At 41.9% G+C, this 15,050-nt stretch overlaps 1 protein-coding gene across 1 annotated transcript in view; it reads right to left on the reverse strand.

Annotated features, from left to right (window-relative positions):
- Positions 1 to 2,108: 2,108 nt before the first annotated feature.
- The window catches only part of ATP5PO (ATP synthase peripheral stalk subunit OSCP), a 169,791-nt gene continuing 156,849 nt past the window's right edge, over positions 2,109 to 15,050 (reverse strand). The window contains exons 2-8 of the mRNA XM_056858141.1: positions 13,531 to 13,584; positions 8,648 to 8,698; positions 7,042 to 7,152; positions 4,142 to 4,271; positions 3,842 to 3,954; positions 2,815 to 2,901; positions 2,109 to 2,246 (exon numbers count right to left, since the gene is read on the reverse strand). Coding sequence (XP_056714119.1) covers positions 2,133 to 2,246; positions 2,815 to 2,901; positions 3,842 to 3,954; positions 4,142 to 4,271; positions 7,042 to 7,152; positions 8,648 to 8,698; positions 13,531 to 13,560 — 636 coding nt within the window. The 5' untranslated portion in view covers positions 13,561 to 13,584 and the 3' untranslated portion in view covers positions 2,109 to 2,132. The remainder of the gene's footprint in view (positions 2,247 to 2,814; positions 2,902 to 3,841; positions 3,955 to 4,141; positions 4,272 to 7,041; positions 7,153 to 8,647; positions 8,699 to 13,530; positions 13,585 to 15,050) is intronic.

The raw sequence follows: 15,050 nt of genomic DNA on the forward strand, positions 1-15,050 counted from the left end.
TACAGTCTGGTGATAAGTGTAAACTGTGCTTGAAAGTGTCTGTGTACTATTATTTCCAAGGAGAACACTGTATTATTTTCAGCAATTGTTTTTTAAAAATCCTGTTTGTTGGAAGGACGAAAAAGTTTACATTTCATACTTTTAAGAATTGCGTTATTATTTATTTATTGAAGATAGTGTAGAATTTTGTATCAAATGACATACTTATGTATTTTTTTGAACAGAGACACACTTCAGTTAGAAACTTTTGACTGACCAAGTTTTAGAGAAAGTTTAACTTACAGGCATGCAATTGTTTACCACTGACTGGCTGAAAAACAATTTGAAAACAAATTTAAGTTTCTATTTTTCAATGTTGTTATAAAAATGTTTGAACTAAAGTATGTAAATAAAACAAAACCCATGTTTTCTTTTTTCCCATACCAGTACATTTTATGAAATATAATGTATAAGAAAATAACACATTTGTTGTAGAGGAAAAAATGGTACAAATACTTCTATTGGTGGAAAAACAATATTAAATGTCATTGTTCTAACCTTCCTTGGCTGTCCTACTTTTACTCAAGATCCATTATTCAATGCATGTATTTTACAAAAGGCTAGGATCATCCACCTGCCTTTTCTCCAAGACTATATGGCAACACGTTTCAGAGCTCTGTTCTTGATTCACCCACTTTCCTTATAAAAATATTAATTTTACTTGTGATTAGAGCCATTTGAATTCTGCTATATACATCAAGGCATCTGCCTGTTACAACTCAAAAAATGTTTCTTTGTTTTTCAAATAACTAGCCTTGGAAAGTTAAATGGATCCCAAGCAAGTATTCATCTGTTTCTGGGCAGCCGGCTACTTCCCTGATCCTTAAACATTCATATTATATGGTCAAAAACTGGAAAAGGAATGCTTAGGCAAAATTTGCAACTTAATCCTAATACCATCTGCTCATAAAACTCTAATTTAGTCCAGGCATTTAGGACTGTTGCCGTATTTAACAGAACACAGAGAAACCTGAACAATTCCTGCCCTTAAGAGTCAGAAATACACAGCTCTCGGCTTTGACACGGAGTAACTAAAAAGGAATTAAAGCTTCTCTAGCCATTCCCATGTCTTCCACATGGTAGGGTTTCTACATCTAAAGGTACATTTTAATGATTAGAAAGTACCATTTCAAAGCTGTGGTGGCCCATAATGCAAAAATCAGACAAGTGTTCCTCACAGTCAGCCAACCAAAGAAAGGAATTCCTATATAAACACCATTATAATTTTTACATTCACTACCTTATGAAAAGCAAACCTACCAAATGGAAATAAGCTGCTTCCTGCCCCCTTTTTTTAAGGAGCCATTTTGGGATTTGCTTTAAAGCAGGGGTGGGGAACCTTTTTTCCACCAAGGGACATTTGGATATGTATAACATCATTCGCGGGCCATACAAAATTATCAGCTTAAAAATTAGACGACCAAGCCCCAAGCAGGCAGCTGCCCCAGATGACCACCACCCCCCGGCGCAGGCAAGCATCCAACCAGTGGCGCACTCGCCCACCTGGTGGCACAGGATGGTCTGATGCACCAGCTGGGTGTAGCCATCCAGCCACACGCTGGAATCGCTCCTGCTCCGCATGGTTGGGACCGGATTCTACAGCCGGCTCCTGCTACCTTCGCCTGCAGGGGTGAAATGAGGACACACTGGCTAAGAACTCACCCCCCCAACGAGTGCACGCGCATTCTAGCCCTGCCTCCTTTAACCTCTCCATTGTCACCAGCTCTCTTGTAGTACAGAGGGAATACATTTCTCCATGATTAACAGTTTCTTGGGCGGTCCTAGCAGCTCCATAGTTAACAACTCTTCTGCAAGGTGGGGGAAAGGTTCCTTTTCTCGGTAAAACAAACTCACATCCGCCTTGAATAGAGGCTATTCCTGTCCGCGGGAGGGGGAGGATCACCAGTCTTAGATCCTTCTGAGCTAGAGATCTGCCAGGACCCACAAAGGGCCAGAACAAATGATTTCGCGGGCCTTAAAGAAATATTGTTCTTTTCTAAATATCAAATAAAGTGCCACACAAATCACCATTTTTAAAGAACCATTTTAATTTTTTTCTTAACAGTTTAATGAGAAAAATCTCATGATGAACACTAGATAGTCTGTTTCATAATCTTGGTCAGTTTCTGAATCTTGGACTTTGTGGACATGTCCACGTATTTCTCCCCAATGCTGACCACCATTCCTCCCAAGATTGATGGGTCAGTCTAGGAAAAAAAATCAAGCAGGATGTCAGTCTCCTGTGTCACAGAAGGAAAAGACTAGAATGTTTGCATTTCAATTGTCTGGTCAATAGTATCAAGTACATTTTATAACACAGATACAGATCAAATATATTTGCATAAAATCATTGTTGTTAGCTGTCCTGGACTCAGTATCTTCTAATAACTGCTCTTGTAACAGAGTATGTAACAGCTATGCCAGAACAAGATGGGGAGGGGCAATAAAATCTTTAGTACTTGTATATCCTGTATATATTGACTGCATCGGTTGTCCACGCTTAAAAAATCATCTTTTCAGCCCCAAAAGACTTGAATGATCCAGGAACCAGAACCCAATTTTATTATCCATTTTCCTCCCTTCTGATCTATTTGTCCCCATGGCAAACAAGACTAGACAGCAAAACTGTCAGATTTGTATTAGTTACATTTTCACAATTTTAACTGCAGGTCATTTGCTAAGACACCAACTGAGAGTTAGCGTGCCCCCCCCCCTTTCTCTCTTTATTTCAGTTGGTTATGGAAATGCTTCGGCTTCAAGGATCTGCTCCCATACCTTGATCTCCAGTTTCAGTACTTCTCCTTTAGCCAAGAAGCCATTCAGTGCTGTTTTCAATTCAGTCAGACTGGCGTCATCCAAGGGCTACAATATGCAGGTCAAAAACAAAACAGAGATTGGGGGAGAGGTCTCTAAGTTAAAAAAAAACGTTTTCAGGTGTAACACACAACAGATGAAAACTGACTTAGGTATTTGTTTACAAACAGCAAGGATAACTTGCCACACATAGTAGCCTGATTAGCTTAACTAATGACATTTTGCTATTAACTACATACATTGAAATTGACCTTTAGTACGCAGAATGTGAATAAGTCACTCTTTAACCTGTGGCTTTTTCCAAGTGAAAATGGTTTTAAGATGAGCAAGATACTGACAAGCAGTACAAAAGAGAGACCCTGACCAGGTAAGCTATAAAAAAGCACCTTTATCATTCCAATTACTGTGCTGCACTCCAAGAAGGATAATGAGAACCTGTCATGAATCCCAACGTTACAAATGTAGGAGGCAATCTGAGAGTATCCCTATCGTATCTAGCATCCCTCCCCACTGCATGAAATTACAATGGAAGAACAAGGAAAGCTCTGCACCTTTCTTTGTAAAAATGGAATAGACTGGTGGAATTATTTAAAAGGTCCAGAATGCTTGTTCAGAACAGGCATTCTAATTCATGGAGAATCAATGCTCTATTCAGAGGAGTGGGGCTCAATTACCCTCAACAGATGTGTGTGTGAGGCATTACTGTTATCCCAGAACGTAAAACATTTTCCTGACTAAAAGGAGGAGGGCAGGCAAAGGTAACAGAAAAATAAATGTTTGCTGGCTTTTTACAGACTGAATGGGTCAAGCAAAGGAAAAAAACCAAAAGTGTTCTGTTTGCCTTTTTAATAGCTACCTTAAAACAATCCCTCGGGTGCTTATGACTAAAGTGCCACATCACTTGGCAGACGTAGGGCTCTTCTGTCTGTTTTTGCCACTGGACAACACAGAAATCGTTAAAGGAGAGTTTTCTGCACCATTAGCTTACCTGGGCAGTGGTAACAGAACACAGCACTTCTCCACGATGCGCACTCATGATCTTGCCAAATGCAGAAATTACACCAGGGGTGAAACGTAAGCGACCGTTTTCAGCAAGCACATCTTTTAAAAAAAATTAAAGCATTACTAAGATTTTATACAAATTCAAACTGTATAGAAAGTAAAAGAAAAATTATAAAGATGGCTTTTTAAACTGTGGCTACTAAAGAAGAAGGAAATACTATGCTTTCAATAACAGTTGACAGAGCAAGGCTGGTAGAGAGCCTAGTCCATAGAGAAGATTACTTACTGACAAAGTTGACAGTGATAGGAGACAGTTTCTCTTTAACTAAAACGTCATTCACAGCCTTTTGCTTTACTGCAACCTTTATGTGAGGGTTCACGACAATCCCAGACAATTTAGGGTCCCTGATAAGTGCCTGCAATTATAACAACAGGAATACCATGGTCAAAACTAGAATTTCTTCCAATTAGTTCACCGACACAGACATAATTAGTTCTAGAAATCAAAGCTGTTCACAATGTAGTTTACTTAAAAAAGCATCTCAAAGGTAAGGGGTTGTTTAATGATGTGACACTCAACACATGTATCGTAAGACAAAATAATGTTCAGACAGCATCTTCAATATTACCTGACTGACTCTCACTAATTTACATGTATTCAAAAAAAATATTCCAGGTTATCTGAAAAATTGATTTTAGATCTCCAATGTATTAATTTACCAACAAACTGTACAATTAATGTTTTCAGAACGTACATGAAAGTGTATTAAAGAACAGAGAATTTTGGTTTGTTATTGGGTGGCACCCTGACTTGGCTAGCCCAATCCTGTCAGATCTCAAAAGCTCAGAGGGTCGGCCCTGGTTAGTATTCGGATGGGAGACCCACCAAGGAATACCAGGGTTGTTATGTAGGAAGGTAATGGCAACCCCCCTCTGAACATCTCTGGCCTTGAAAACCCCACCAGTGGTCGCCATAAGTCAGCTGTGACGTGACAGCAAAAAAATATTTAAAAATTGGTGTAGCCCCATCATGGCACCGGCCAATACTTCCCTGGTGCCCACCAAGCTTTTTAGAATGTGGGCAGGGCCACTCGGCACCAGTACTGGTGAGCACTGTGGTGCTGTTGGCACCATGTTGAGGAGCACTGTTCTAAGAGCTTTAGAATCTAGGGAGTTGGGCTGTTGTGTGAGGGGAGATGAGTGTTCAGGAGTAGAAGTCCAATCCCCTCTTTCTCCTGGCTTGCTGTCCTCCCTGTGGCTGGACCATGAGTCCAACCAAAATGTGGAGAGCTCCACTTCCTTCAGCAGTTGTTTTGTATTTGGCTTTGCCTCCTGTGGCAGCCATTTTGAGTTGATGCTCACTACCCCCTCTCAAAAGTCTAAAGGTGCCTGGCGGTGGAGGAAAGTGCAGTCAAATCACAGCTGTCTTATGGCCACCCTGCAGGGCAGCTGGTTCTCAACCTTTTTTGCTCCATTCCCCCCTTTCACCATTGTACAGAATATAATTCCCCCGTTCCCAAGATAGTCATAAACTTTACTGAATATCGCAGATTAAATTAAAAACAAACTACGATTTTACAGATTGTACATAATCTACAGGACATTACACTTTGCTGAACAGTAGTCTCAATTCCCCCCCGGAACCCTAAAATTCTCCCCCCAGGGGAGGATTCCTCCCTTGTTGAGAACCCATGCTGTAGGGTTTTCAAGGCAAGAGATGTTTGGAGGTGGTTTGCCATTGCCTGCCTCTGCGTGAGCTGAGAGAGTTCTGAGAGAACTGTGACTGGCCCAAGGTGCCCAAATGCTCAAAAAGGTTAGGGATGCCGGGTGTGGCATAATCCCTCCTTTGAATCTCACCTCTGCCACAAACTCCTTAAGCGGGCTTAAGCAAGCCCCCCTCCCCCTCAGCCTTAGCACCCCATCCCCACTAGCTGTTCAACATCCACAACTCACTCACCTGAGAAGGTTGTTGTAAGGATTACAAACAAGAACACACATGAACACATGCCTTATACTGAATCAGACCCTTGGTCCATCTAAGTCAGTATCGTCTGCTCAGACCGACAGCGCCAGGGTCTTAGGCAGAGGTCTTTCACATCACCTACTTGCCTAGCCCCTTTAACTGGAGATGCCAGGGATTGAACCTGGGACCTTCTGCCTGCCAAGCAGATGCTCTACCACTCAGCTACGGCCCTTCCCCTAAGAAGTGTGCATGTGATACAATTTGAAAGTGCTATACAAATTCTTTGTGTTAAAACTGGCCTTCCCACTCTTTCTTCACTCCTGAGCTCTTTAGAGTCTGTTAATCTTTCACTGCATTGTGAAGCATGCAAGAGAAAAGTACCCCTAAAGCAACTTGGGAAAAAGGGGAAAGTAATAGTCAGTGGTCCATTTCCAAACAGTCTCCTGGCCACCATTTGAAAGTCAGCAGCAACAGTCCCTGACAGAAGAATAAGAAGTTGGTTTTTATACTTCGATTTGCTTTACCTTTTTAAGAAGACTCAAACTGGCTTCCCTTCCTTTCCCCACAACAGACACCTTGTGAGGTAGGTGGGGCTGAGAGACTTCAGAGAGAACTGTGACTGGCTCAAGGTCACCCAGCAGGCATCATGTGTAGGAGTGGGGAAACCAACCCAGTTCACCAGACTAGAGTCCTCTGTCATATGGAGGAGTGGGGAATCAAACCTGGTTCTCCAGTTTAGAGTCCTAACCACTACACCAGGCTGCTCCTAACCACTACACCAGGCTGGCTCTCCTTTATTTTTTGTACAGTACAGTAACACCCATGCAGATGTATCTTCTGAACAAACCAAGAGGTATTCCTGATTTCCAGCAATTTGGCCTGAAACAAAATTTCATAAGTGGCTGATTTGTTTGCATCTGCCTGTTCCCATTCTGATGTAGCATGCCAGAGTAGAAAATCAGTTGCTCTTTTTTTGCTTGTATTCAGCATCTGGTATTCTCCATTATAACTGGGCTTACTGCTTGAACAACAGCACATTTTTATCATAAGAACACATTTCCTATGTGTTTTCCCACTGTGTGACAAACTACAAGGCTAAGAATTTCCTCTGCCTTACCAGAGGAGACAGCATATACACAGGGCCTTTCCCACACAAACCAACATTTTCAATGGAAATAAATACTAAGAATGTGTAATAAATGTATGCAAAAAAATATTATTACCGATACTCGACTCAGCTCTTTTTCTATCTGATCCAACTTCTTCTGCTTAGAAGCAGCGGAATAGAGGGCAGTGGCATATCGGCCTTCCAGTCCATACACTTGGATTGGGGGCTTCAGGGGACAAAAAACAAGCAAATAATTAAAAAGAGCAAGTGTCAAGAATAAGTGTCAAGAATGGAGATGCTGGATAGTTTCAAAATTGTATCAGCACACTACAGCCTCATGTCAATGAGATACAGATATAAAACCAAGGTAGGCCAACTTCAGGCTGGCATGGTGTTTTTGCTATTGTTAGAATCCCATTGTTCACTGATAGGATTTTTATTTACAAAGGTACAATGCATATGCAGAACACCTCGGCAGTTAAGGACCAGACAAGGAACATTTAGTCCAATATTACCTGATCCAAGTGGGAATGTATTTGCGGTTTACCAGTATGCCAATTAAAGACAATGTAGTAATGTGGTGGCCAGTAAATTCAGTTCATGGCAGCCGCAACCACACGAGAAGCTAGTTTTCGGTAGCAATCCACTGTACGGTAAAAAAAACTTCCCACACATTTCTATGCAGTGAAGTCCTATTCACTGCATGGCCAGTTATTACAGGTTATGCCTCTATGAGAATCTAGAAGTGAATGCGGAATAGATTTATAGCTGCCTTGGGCCCTTTTTGAAGAAAGACAAATTGTAAATGGTCTAACAATGGGGATTTAATCATTTTTCCTTCGAGAAGCAGATCTATCTACTCTACACCATATTACAATATTCTTTCAGAAGCCCACCATTTTCAAGAGTGGTTTCCTATGTGGCAGGGGCTGATGTTTGAGAAACAAACTCAGACTCTCCTCAATCCACAGAATCACTGTAACAGCTCAGAGTTCCCCAACACGGCACCCATAGATGCCACAGCACCCGCCACAACTTCCTCTGGTGCCTACTAAGTTCTTCAGAAAGGGGCCGGGGCCACCTGTACGGCAGGGCTTGTTACTGACCCCCCACTCATATGGAAGTGTTTTCCACAGCTGCAATAACAGCCGCATCCACTGGAAGATCAGAAGCACTGATAAGTACCCAGGCTTCTGGTTCCATCCCCCTTTCAAGCTTTCCTTCTTTTTCTCTCCTTCCCTTCCCCACCAGGCTTTCCTTCATTTCTTTTTATTCCCCCTTCTGTGATTCTTTTACAAACTGAGGAGGGAGGTACTTGGGGGGGGGGCTGCCTCCTGCCTAAGCCATTTTGGCGTGGTGCTCATGGCCTCCTCTCAAAATTCCAAAGTTGCCTGCAAGCCCAACAAGGCTGAGGACCCGTGGTGTACTGCTTTGGATCCTGGTCTGGGTAATCAACAACCTCCAGTAAGGCAATGTTCATAATAAGAAATGATTTGTATTTTCAGAATGTACACCCAAGGTTACTGAAATGCACATAATATATTCACATACATTTTCAGCCACAGCTTCCTAGGTAGTTACAGTACACTACCATATGTAGACACATATGTAAATTAAGTTACAGATCAAAAATCCCATCCTATAGCTTTTCTATGTAAATTAAATTTTAAAAATTTGCAGCAATATGTCATGTAAAGGAAAAAAATTGTAAGCAAACTTACCTGCACCAGTTTGGATACTGGCCTGACCCAAGAGGTGCTGAAGTGACGCACCTAGAAAAAGAAATTCACAATTAAAATTTTTAAAAAAATAAGTAGAGGGAAATGTTTATGTTTCCATGATAATTTTCAGAAATCAAAGCACAACTAGCAAACTCATTCAGAAAGCAACTCTACCTCACTAGGCTTGCTGAGAGCATAAAATGACGAAGAAAAAACATGTGTATTGCTCTTGGCTCCTTGAAGGAAAGACATGCCAAAAATGTATTGGATTTTGGGACAGGACATTTTAGGAGCCCTGTGAAGGCAAATAAACAAATGGTGCAGAGGGAAACAAATTCTTAGGGACAGGACTGAACATGTTAGCAACCCTGTCAACCGGACAAAAGATTCCTACTATCCTACTATAGAAGCTGGCATATACAATCACATGCATACTACTGTTTTCAAACACACAACTGAACATCAGGAAACCTTAGTATACACAAGAATTCACCCTTCATACTCAAATAATACACATGAGCTTCATTATGCTTTAGATAGTCTGATCATTTCATTTGCAACTGATCTGACTGAATGTAAAATTAAACCGAAACCAAGTTACAATTTCAGTTAACTGTTCAAGCAATGTTTGGGGGCAGGAGAAACTGTTTCAAACTTGAGCTCCTACAGAAGTCAACCTTCCGAAAGATGAGTGTTACCTGGAGCAGTGTTCTGCCATTGGCTTGTTCTCATCTTCTAAGCAGTTAGGTTCTATTTTTTAATTACAACATTTAAACACCATGGACCCAACTTCTCCTATTCCAAAACATACATTCTCATGTTGACGAAGGTCTCCTTCCTAGTAATACCAGTAAATCAATTTACAACACCTTATAAAAGGAAGCCCTCTCAGTGATTACTCCAAAACTCTGACACTGCCTTCTTCCCTCTGGAGAGGCATCACAAAGCTATAATCCAAGTATTTTTCAGCAAAACAGTAAAGACTACCATCAATAAAGTAAGCAGGTAAGTCAAGGGCAAGTTACTGTCTGTTTCATTCTTTGTTATCTTAAAATATTTCTAAGTTTGCAACTAATCAAAGGCCTGGAATCAAGCACACTGAAAATCTAAAATAAATCTAAAATAAAAGACAGACACAGTAGCCAGCACACATTACAAGGTTATAAACTGGAATTGTGGCGGGTTCACATCAGTAGAGTTGACAAATACATGGGAGAAAAAAACATTGTCCCTTTAACAGAGGTTTAACGGGATGTTATTTACCTCCATGACATGAAATGCTTCTGCAGTCCATTTCCACATACTAATTCTCCATTAAAAGGACAAGGCGTTTTTCTACAAGCCGTCAAGTCACAGCTGACTGATGGCAACCCCGAAGGGGTTTCACGACAAGAGATGTTCAGAGGTGGCTTCCCATTGCCTGCCTCCATGTCATGACTCTGGCATTCCTTGGAGGTCTCCCATCCAAATACTTGCCAGGGTTGAGGCTTAAGAGTGTGTGGCTGGCCCAAGGTCACCCAGCCAGTTTCCATGGCAGAGTGGGTATTTGAACTTGGGTTTCCCAGATCCCAGTCCAGCACCGTAACTACTATACCACACTGGCTAACCTATTGTATTTCATAATTCCTGCCCTTAGTGACCCAATCTCTAAGGTGTCACTTTTGGTCTGTGAGTCCTCCTTGAAGAATACTGTCATTTCCTGTAGTAAAATACAGTCACAAATCCATCAGGCTACCGTCTGATATTCGGGTGCCTGCATCTGTATTCCAGACACTTGCAGGATTCTAAAGGATTCTTGCAGACACTTGCAGGATTCTCAGAAAGCCAGCGTGGTGTAGTGGTTAAGAATGGTGGTTTGGAGCGGTGGAGTCTGATCTGGAGAACTGGGTTTGATTCTCCACTCCTCCACATGAGCGGCGGAGGCTAATCTGGTGAACTGGATTTGTTTCCCCGCTCCTACACACGAAGCCAGCTGGGTGACCTTGGGCAAGTCATTCTCTCTCAGCCCCACCTACCTCACAGGGTGTCTGTTGTGGGGAGGGGAAGGGAAGGTGATTGTAAGCCGGTTTGATTCTCCCTTAAGTCAGCATATAAAAACCAACTCTTCTGCTTCTTAAAGTAAGCACTATTTTCTTGGAAAGAAATATTCCTTTCCTTAATAGAAAAGGCAATTGCCTATACATTACAATGTATGAGGTTTGATAACCCTCCTTCCTGCTCCCAACATCACACAGGCTACCCCTTCATCACTAGTGGAAAAAATATTAAAGTATGAGGCAAAACTGGGAAACTTTCAATTTGCTCTTTTAGAAATGGTGCCTCCTGAGTACCTGCAAATGCTAGGAATTTTAGTGGATGCTTTCTGAACACCTTTCATTACTGCCGTTCAGAAAGGGTGCTTCAGGCGTTTCCCCTAGTTCAGCACCAGCTGCTTCCTCTTGGATTGTGAGGTGAACATGAAGACTCACGCTGCTCCCTTCCATGGAGCAGAGGGTGCAGGAGAGAGCTGGCCCCATGCTCTCCTGCAGCATGATCAGCACCTTTGGGATATGCACTGACTTCAGCTCCGAGATGCTTGGCAGAGGTTTGAAGGCTTGACCCCACTCCCTCTCTTCATCTTTGTAAAGAGTGGCAAGTTGGATTTCTTTCCTTTCCTCTTGGCTTTAATGTAGCCCAGCATTATTCCCATGAGAAAGATTCCATAGAAGGATAAAACAATCAGGATATAGAAGTATTCATTTCCATTCCCTCCACTCTTCTCAGTAGTGGACATTTCTGTGCTACAACTGACAGCGGCATGCAAAGAGTGAGTCATATTGGGATGATCCATCACGAACATCAAGGTTCTTTGGGGAAAGGAGGAACGTGAGCCGGAAATAACTTATTTCTTCCCAAAGCTCCAGAGAAAACTGTTCCTGTACCAAATTCCCGTGCCTATTAGCAACTGCCCATACCTGTGCCTTCTCTGTAGTGACCCCAACTCTGTGCAATGGTCACAGGAAGAGGTCAGGAAGGCTTCCAGGCTCCTGGCATTTCACAAATTACGTAAACCAGTTATTCACAAGAACATTCTTGTAACAGGGCTGTATCACAACAGACCGGCCTTGGAAAATAGTTTGTTTCTATTAATGCAGTACCATCTTCAGAACTGTTTAACATGTCATGTATAATAATTATGCTCTGTTCAGACTACAGCTCCGTTTCCAATTCCTAGCCCTATTACATTGCTTATGACATGTTTCATCCTACTTGATTGCACTGATTAACATTGCATAATCCACTTTAAGCCTCAATGAGAAAGGCGTACTACTAATAACATAAATAAAAGAAACATATACACAGAATAGCTCTTCTGCCGTTCTTCATTTACGCTGGTTTTTTTTTTTTAAACCTGGCTCTTCTTTACAGATCCCCACGCTACTTTTGTAAGAAGGAAACTTCACAGGCCTCCCCTCCAGAGCCCCACATTCGGCTGTCCGGACAAACTGACTTTGGGGCTGAAGTAGAAAAGGGCAAGAGTCCAGTAGCACCTTAAAGACTAACAAGAATATTTTATGGTAGGGTATGAGCTTTTGTGAGCCACAGATCACTTCTTCCAAAACAGCTAGAATGTGAATCCATCTGTAGCTGTATCTGAAGAAGTGAGCTGTGGCTCACGAAAGCTCCTACCCTACCAGAAAATATTTTTGTTAGTCTTTAAGGTGCTACTGGACTCTTGCCCTTTTCTACTACTGCAGACAGACTAACACGGCTACCCACTGGGAATTATCTTTGGGGCTGAAGTAGCACCAACAAAATCAAATGACCTGGGGCAAAGACAGGAGGGCGTTGCAAGAGACTTTGGAAACAAGGAAGGGTTTCCTTTGCGGATCATCACTGCGGCATAAATGGAAGCCCTTTACTTTACACACAGCATCCACACAGGTAGAATAATGCATTTTCAAGCCGCTTTCAATGCACTTTGCGGATTGTGAAACGGCATAATCCACTTACAAATGAACGTGAAATTGCATTGAAAATGAATTATTCAGTCATTTTTGATACATGCCACTACTGCTGAAAGACTGGTTTATGCAATGAAATGGAAAACTTCTGAGATACCAGACAAAACCGTTTGGATAGATAAAATGATGGAACTGGCTGAAACGGCAAAACTAACTGCATTAATAAATCAAAAAGACAATATTGAATTTTTGGGAGAATGGGAAGCATGGACAACATATTGCTCAACTGAACTTAAATTGGGGAATATAAAGGATTATGAATTGATCTAATTCAAAACGTTAAGAGTAACCAAATTACCAAAGTTATAAAAATCATTGTAGGCTTGATAGATTTGGTTCGTTATAATGAATTAGAACTGAACACAAAGAGAGAAACATGGATACTAAATGGACTGAGGAGGGGAGAGGGGACGTTAAATGTATATATTTGTTTAGAGATAAGATAGAAATCTTTTATATTATATGTATTATATTATAGATTAATGTATTAATATTATATAATATATTATATTCTATTATATTATATATATATTGTTTTTTGTGAACTGAAAAATAATTAAGGTTGTAAACTTATTTGAAAATAATAAAAATTCTTTAAAAAAAAGTGGATAATAAATAATAGTAAAATAATAAACATTCTTTAAAAAAAGAAAAAAAAGTGGATTATTCAGGATGCGTGAAGGCGCCTGAAGGCCCCTCCCGGCCACCTTGGTCACGTCCTCCGGCTTTCCGTATTAAAACCCCCACAAGAAGGAAAAGGACCCCTGAGCTCTTCGACTGGAACCCTCTTCCCCATCACCCGTGTCTGTTCCCACCCTCGCGACAACAAGACTTGCCCAAGAAACCCCCCCAGAACGGAGCTCTTTCTCCACCTCACACCTTTCGGGAGAATCCCACGGCGGCCGCCATCTTCGCCTCCTCTTCTAGGTCAAATCCGCGCCCTCCCTAGCCTCGCCCGCGACGAAGGCGCATGCGCAGAGGCCCGGCGCCGCGCGGCGCGGAAAACGGCCTTCTGGGAATTGTAGTTCCTCCGGCGCGAGTGAGCCTCGCGTCCCGGGCAAACGAGAGGTGAGCGAGACGTGCAAGCCGACTGGCCTCGAAAAAGGGGGCGTGTTCTTGTGTCGGTGATAATTCCCAGTGGGTAGGCGTGTTAGTCTGTCTGCAGTAGTAGAAAAGGGCCAGAGTCCAGGAGCACCTTAAAGACGAACAGAAATATTTTCTGGCAGGGTATACCTTTTCTACTAGATCAGATCAAGATACTTATTTTTGCATTTTGTGAGCTTTTTGCATTGCTCCTACCCTGCCAGAAAATATTTTTGTTAAGTCTCTAAGGTGCTACTGGACTCTTGCTCTTTTCTACTAGATCAGATCAAGGTACTTCTTTTTGCATTTTTGCATTTTGTGAGCTTTTTGCATTGCTCCTACCCTGCCAGAAAATATTTTTGTTAGTCTCTAAGGTGCTACTGGACTCTTGCTCTTTTCTACTAGATCAGATCAAGGTACTTCTTTTTGCATTTTTGCATTTTGTGAGCTTTTTGCATTGCTCCTACCCTGCCAGAAAATATTTTTGTTAGTCTCTAAGGTGCTACTGGACTCTTGCTCTTTTCTACTAGATCAGATCAAGGTACTTCTTTTTGCATTTTTGCATTTTGTGAGCTTTTTGCATTGCTCCTACCCTGCCAGAAAATATTTTTGTTAGTCTCTAAGGTGCTACTGGACTCTTGCTCTTTTCTACTAGATCAGATCAAGGTACTTCTTTTTGCATTTTTGCATTTTGTGAGCTTTTTGCATTGCTCCTACCCTGCCAGAAAATATTTTTGTTAGTCTCTAAGGTGCTACTGGACTCTTGCTCTTTTCTACCACTGCAGACAGACTTTTCTACTTGTGTAGATGAGGAGCCCTTTGATTCCGGGGAGTTCAAGGACGCAGGAGGCATCCCATCCAAAGGGTCCGGTGTTTCAATCCGCGAGTCACAGAAGCGACCTCGGGGACGCGATTCATTTAAGAAGCCAGCGCTTTTTTTTCAAATGCAAAAAGAAGCACCTTGATCTGATCTAGTAGAAAAGGGCTAGAGTCCAGTAGCACCTTAAAGACTAACAAAAATATTTTCTGGTAGGGTAGGAGCTTTCGTGAGCCGCAGGGTCACGAAAGCTCCTACCCTACCAGAAAATATTTTTGTTAGTCTTTAAGGTGCTCCTGGACTCTTGCCCTTTTCTACTACTGCAGACAGACTAACACGGCTACCCACTGGGAATTATCTTGCTCTGATCTGTAAGCTGAACTCGTTGGCCATTTATGCACGGGAGGTTTGGCTTTGGCTTTGCCGCTCTCTAGATGCCCATTTCCCCCACCCGCATTCTCAAAACTCTGCATTGGGGCTTACTGTTGAGTTTGGAGAA

This window comes from Euleptes europaea, chromosome 12, assembly GCF_029931775.1.
Source record: "Euleptes europaea isolate rEulEur1 chromosome 12, rEulEur1.hap1, whole genome shotgun sequence".
NCBI classification, from domain to species: Eukaryota; Metazoa; Chordata; class Lepidosauria; order Squamata; family Sphaerodactylidae; genus Euleptes; species Euleptes europaea.